The sequence below is a fragment of the Micropterus dolomieu genome, linkage group LG19 (assembly GCF_021292245.1).
Source record: "Micropterus dolomieu isolate WLL.071019.BEF.003 ecotype Adirondacks linkage group LG19, ASM2129224v1, whole genome shotgun sequence".
NCBI lineage: Eukaryota > Metazoa > Chordata > Actinopteri > Centrarchiformes > Centrarchidae > Micropterus > Micropterus dolomieu.
The window spans coordinates 35475475-35481521 of NC_060168.1; the positions used below are offsets into that span (position 1 = coordinate 35475475).

The following is a 6047-nucleotide window of genomic DNA, read 5'->3' on the forward strand; positions in this document are numbered from 1 at the left end:
ATGTTCTGTCCTTTATTCGAGCCCCCAGCAGGAGGTGGATTTATAAACGCTGTCGTTGAGCATTTGATACTTAAAAAGACAGATTTGTAGGTCGAGAATCATTTTAAAAAACAGCCCCTGAAAGTAAAACCAGAATGAAACGATGAAAATTTGTTTGAATGAGACGCACAAGTTTAAACGCCATCCGAAGGTCTTGGAAGTTTGTCACTGTCAGCTGATTTGTTCACGCCCGGCTGGAGATGAGAATTTAGTCGAGCTCATGTCCAAACTAATGCAGATTAAGTTTAAATAATGTACCTTATGCTCTGCATTTACTCTCAATTCACAAAACAAATATTCTGCATAGATAATGTTCTGAACTTGCATGCGGATCAATTGGTTTTCAAAACTGAAAATCAGATACATTATTAGATGGATTAGAGGAAAAACCTTTAATTTAATGGACACAAGTTATTAGGTGATGTCTTGTGTCACCTGATCTTAAGGTCCCAGCCTTTCGAGCGTGAACAAGACCACAGAGGCGTTTGGTGCCGTGTGAAATAGGCAAAGCAACAGAGGTGTGTCTTAATAAATGTTTTCATCCAATAAAAAGTGATGTGTTTCATTAAAACGGCTGTGTTGACTTTCCTTCACTCAGACGCAGGACAGGACAAACAATTTCATCATCAACATAGTGCTTTTTATTTGTTTTTGGGGTTAGGGGTAACATTCATTGACACCTCGTCAAAACAAAAGGTGTTCAGACTGAACATGAAGTCAGTTTTAAGAGGAGAGGCGTAGATAAACAACGTCGGAAGCGGACGACTCGATGGTGTCAACCTGTAAACAAGATCAATCGATGCGCCAAAAATTGCGAGACCACCATCACTACAACCCACATATCGTAGAGGTGGCGTACTGGTTTTAAATACCGGAGGTTCTCGTCTATTTATTACTCGCTGAGCCGCAGTGGAGGGACGGGAGGAAAAGACTGGAAGAAGAACTTTAACGACGTAGACTAGATTTGATAAACTCTAACTGAAGCTTCATATTAACTTCAGATAAGCTTGTATACTTCTATGTTTGTTCTAAAAAAGACTGAGGATTGTGACCCCAAACACTTACAGTGAAAGAGCATCAGGATCTTCTAATGTCCAGTATGAACAGAAGGAATGATAGAGAGCCCAAGTTTGTCCACCATAGTTTGTCCTAAAACAGTAAATTAACATTTAGTTTTGTGTGAAACCGCTCAATGAACTACATCTCTTGTCTCGCACAACATATGTTAATGACATTTTAGCACTGTGCTGCTAAGCTAACATTCATTGCTTGCTTGCTACTAGCTAGGTAGCTTAGCTATGTTCCAAGCACAGATGTATCTCACCTGATGTGTTCAATGACATTAGCTTTAGTGACATTAGCGTTAGCTTCAGCTTCAGTGAGGTTAGCTTCAGTAATGTTAGCTTTAGTGACATTAAGTTTAGCTACATTAGCTTCTGTGACGCAAGCTCCTACGTCATTAGCTTCAGTGGCGTTAGCTTCAGTCGCTGAGAGAAAGTTATGGCGTCACATATGCGACTTTTGGGTTTGTGGTCTTTGTAAATACGCATTTTCTTAGACTTAAACAAAGACGACAAACACAAAAGTCACACATGTGATGCCATAACTTTCTCTCAGCGACAGAAGCTAATGTCACTGAAGCAAACTGAATCTAATGTTACATTACTGAAGTTAATTGAAGGGAACATCCCTGAAGCTAATGTCCCTGAAGCTCCAGCTACAAAAGCTAACGTCATTAAAACTCACATTACTGAAGCTAACGTGACTGAAGCTAACGTCAAAGAGCTTCCTTGTGTAGATGACCAGGAGTTGTTGGATTAAACACGTCAGGTGACTTATATTTATGCGTGGAACATAGCTAAGTTACCTAGCTAGTAGCAAGCTACTAATGAATGTTAGCTTAGCATTACAGCGCTAACATGTCAGTGACGTATATTTTGCAAGACGAGAGATTTAGTTCATTGAGCGGTTTCACACGAAACTAAATGTTACTTTACAGTTTCACGACAAACTGCAACTCTTGAATTAAATTATCTTTTGAACTGACAAACGTGTGAAATTCTGGGTACAATTCAAACAGGGTCTAAACATTAGTTGCCTCCTGCCGTTGACTACCGTACATATTTTTCTGAAATAAAAAAAAAAGGTCCCATCATGGTGAGACTAAGGCTTTCTATCCATTTCTGCAATGGCAAGCAGTTTTAACATTTATTCCTTAAAACTTACAAGTCGCTATTTAAAATCTACTAGTACTTATTTATAAGTCACTAGTAACTTTTTCCATTTTACTAGTAACAATTGATTAGATACTAATACTTAATTTAGTAACTATTCCATTAGTTACTAATTGCACTTTTTTGCCTCTGAAATCTATTTAGCTCTGCAGTTCAGATATCACATTTTCATTAGTTACTAGTAACTATTTAAATTTTAATAGTATCTATTATTTGGATACTAGTACCTATTCATTAGTTAATAACTATTCCAAAAGATACTAGTAATATTTTCATTCTTACTAGAAATTGTTTTGGGTTATTGGTCATTCATTAATGACTAGTAAAATGGCTTGTTGATAGGAACATTTTAATTTTACTAGTGACTAATAAATAAGTACTAGTAGCTTTTCAATAGCGCCTTTTAAGTTTTAAGGAATAAATGTTAAAACTGCTTGCCATATCCATCTGACTGTTGTTAAACGACAGACTTGAAATAATTTGAACTTAGTCCTTCAATAAAAATGCCGTACAGATGTCCCCATCTTGACGCTTTGAAACAGTGAAGGGTTTCCAGCTCTGCTGCTTCAGAGTTCCCTTATTCTCTATATGTGACTACACAAGATGAATAATTTAGGATTTTTACTTCAGGAGCGTGCATACGGAAAACTCAGAGGAGGGCAAATTATCGACGACTGACCACAAACGGACTTCAAGTTCAGTCTAAACACTTATATCTGATCTGACCAGCAACAATGGCTGATAAATCAAAAACTCTACAGTTCTGATACCTGACAAAGGATGTGATTATAGTCAGTTAAGGGTTAGGGGTTATGGTCTTGGTCTGAACTTGTTAAACATGATCATCTCTTTGCTTTACCTCATTTTAGAAGAAATTTAATAGTTTTTAGTAAATGGTGTCCAGGAAAAATACATATCAGTCAGTTTAACATCATTTAACACTCTGGAAATGTATGTCATTTATGGTAATATTTTGTAAGTTAATTGATTTGACAAAGTAAATTGATTAATTGATAAGTAATGACTGAATCAGCCTTATTAAGTTACCGCTGATACAAACATGTCCTGCTGCTGCTGTTGCACGTTAAAGGTTTAGCTGGCGAACCAATGGGAAGCAGCCATCATCAGCACAACGCACATGTTTAAATCGTGGGGTCAGAGGTCAGCCAACACTGGGGCTCCTGAACCACCACCAAGGTCCATCATTGGCAGCTGGGCCACCGGGCCGTCTGCACTGAAAACGTCCCGAGCAGAGAAGGAGAGGACAGTTTCAGAGTGTTTGACCTTTGACCTCTGCCACGTCTCTCTCTAGCTGTTCCCCCGCCGCTCGCAGCTCCTTCCTCTGTTTCAGCAGCCGATCTCCAACCTCCTGCAGCCGATTGTTCAGCTCCAGGTACTGACGGCATTGCTGGAACTTCAAGTCCACGTCGCTCTCTGAAGGCCGGGACGAGCCTGAGGAGGGAAACAGCCGGAGAGACAGTCAGTAAACTACAAGAGAGACCGACAGCAAACACACGGAAAGACCGTCCGCAAACTACAAGAGAGACCGTCCGCAAACTACAAGAGAGACCGTCCGCAAACTACAAGAGAGACAGTCAGCAAACTACAAGAGAGACCGTCCGCAAACACACAGAAAGACCGTCCGCAAACTACAGGAAAGACCGTCAGCAAACTACAAGAGAGACCGTCCGCAAACACACAGAAAGACAGTCAGCAAACACACAGAAAGACAGTCAGCAAACACACAGAAAGACAGTCAGCAAACTACAGGAAAGACCGTCCGCAAACTACAAGAGAGACCGTCAGCAAACACACAGAAAGACAGTCAGCAAACACACAGAAAGACAGTCAGCAAACACACAGAAAGACAGTCAGCAAACACACAGAAAGACAGTCAGCAAACACACAGAAAGACAGTCAGCAAACACACAGAAAGACAGTCAGCAAACTACAAGAGAGACCGTCAGCGAACACACGGAAAGACAGTCAGTAAACTACAAGAGAGACCGTCAGCGAACACACAGAAAGACAGTCAGTAAACTACAAGAGAGACCGTCAGCAAACTACAAGAGAGACCGTCAGCGAACACACGGAAAGACAGTCAGTAAACTACAAGAGACCAAACTACAAGAGAGACCGACAGCAAACTACAAGAGAGACCGACAGCAAACTACAAGAGAGACCGACAGCAAACTACAAGAGAGACTAAACTGACATGTAGTCAACAGTGTGCACTGCTGGACATTATGTTTTATGGAGTTACTGTATTTTAACATTATCTTACAGCAGCTGTTGACTCTGCAGGTCTGTGTGGACTCACCTTGTCCAGTCTTCTCCAGGATGCTGAAGACCGGATCGTTGGGAGCAGCTTTGGTGAGGTCCTCCAGGATCTGGTCTACGGTCGGGGGCTCAGGACGGCTGGGCAGAACCACCCGCTTCTTACTTTTAGAACCAATATTCATTCTGCTGCAGCTTCACTTCCTGCATCTGTGCACAAACCGTCCATCAGTTTACCAGCCACAATAACATGAGACTGAACAGAGAGCAGCTGCAAATCCCGCGCTCAGGTTCCTCCTCCAGGTGTTCCCCGTTAACGTCGATTACCTGGCCAAGCACTGCTGATCAACAGTGGCACTGAATGTTATGCACATATTATGCTTAATAACATCGACTTTTTATTTAGGATGTATTCCCTGTGTGCTATAATTCAACATACACAGCCCCACACGTGAAGGGAGGATACCGTCACCAGACTTCTCTTAATGCATCTATTAAATTAAATTACACGTATGTGTCGATGAACGTACACAGCTTGCAAAACACTGACTAAAATACATTTCCGAAATGCTACGTGTTAACTCTTTAATTCGGCATAAAACACAACAGCAAAAAATTATTTATTTCAATAAAGAATCAACTTATATAACTTTAGCTCAGCAGTAAACCTGTTTCGCGCAGGTATCGTCCGAGGACAATATTGCTAACTTAATCGGTCTCTACGTGGAAATGCGTTGCAGCCCCGTGAAATATTTCTAAGCCGAATTTGACAAAAAGTCCTTAAGATTCGTACAAGATCTTCGGTAAAGACACAAGACAGTTACATATGTGCTGTTTAGCAATTATAGTTCAACTTCCACAACTACTCTACGGAATTCGGCATTTTCACTGAACAGGCCAGAAGGATTAGTTTGTAGGTGCTCACCGGTGAAGTTGTGTTGCTGGAAAACAGCGGGAGGGTCTCAGCTCTGATCCAGACCGTCTCCTGCAACTAACACGGGACCGCAGGACGGTCAACACGGGAGCGAAGCAGGTGAAAATGCATCGGTGGCGCTGCTGGATGGGAGAATGGACGCAAACAGCACGGCACGTCAACGTGTTACCTGCCACGTCAGTACGTCGACAGTCGACGCACGAAGGCCACGCCCTCGTGAAACGTCACACGCTCTCCTCACAGAGGAAATTTGTTCAGACAGAATTAATTTTCTACTGGAATGTTTTGTAGAAATGAGAATGTGTTTTTCTGTTAACAAACTCTTTTTATTCTTTTACTTTACTATTATTCTTTATGTACTTCTGCAGTTATCCTTCTTTGTTCAGATTATAATTGACACCTATCCTGCTGCCTTTGGTGAATTTGTAGTTTTGATGAATATGAAGCCTTAATATGATTTTTTATGTATATGTTGATGCCTCAATGTTTGCTATGCTCTTGGTATGCATTTAAATGTTAATAAAGTTAACAAAAATTACAAAAGGACCATTTATTAGGTCTAG

General features: G+C 40.9%; 1 protein-coding gene across 2 annotated transcripts; it reads right to left on the reverse strand.

Moving 5' to 3' along the window:
• Positions 1 to 657: 657 nt before the first annotated feature.
• Positions 658 to 5631, reverse strand: LOC123957367 (UPF0449 protein C19orf25 homolog). 2 transcript variants are annotated; one of them, XM_046030086.1, is made up of 3 exons: positions 5476 to 5631; positions 4594 to 4760; positions 658 to 3725 (listed from the first exon to the last, which is right to left on the reverse strand). In XM_046030086.1, exons 2-3 carry the CDS (start codon positions 4733 to 4735, stop codon positions 3544 to 3546), a joined length of 324 nt encoding a protein of 107 aa, XP_045886042.1. In that variant the 5' UTR covers positions 4736 to 4760; positions 5476 to 5631; the 3' UTR covers positions 658 to 3543. The 2 variants fall into 2 exon arrangements, with proteins under 2 accessions (XP_045886042.1, XP_045886043.1); XM_046030087.1 differs by having other exon boundaries at positions 4594 to 4787; positions 5476 to 5625.
• Between the last annotated feature and the right edge of the window lie 416 nt (positions 5632 to 6047).

What these genes read in the sequence shown, in the direction of transcription:
- LOC123957367 (XM_046030086.1), bottom strand. Translation starts at nt 4,735, where the DNA reads ATGAATATTGGTTCTAAAAGTAAGAAGCGGGTGGTTCTGCCCAGCCGT. An exon ending in CCTGGAGAAGACTGGACAAG is followed by an intron (nt 3,726 to 4,593) that starts GTGAGTCCACAC and finishes TTCCCTCCTCAG; the next exon opens with GCTCGTCCCGGCCTTCAGAG.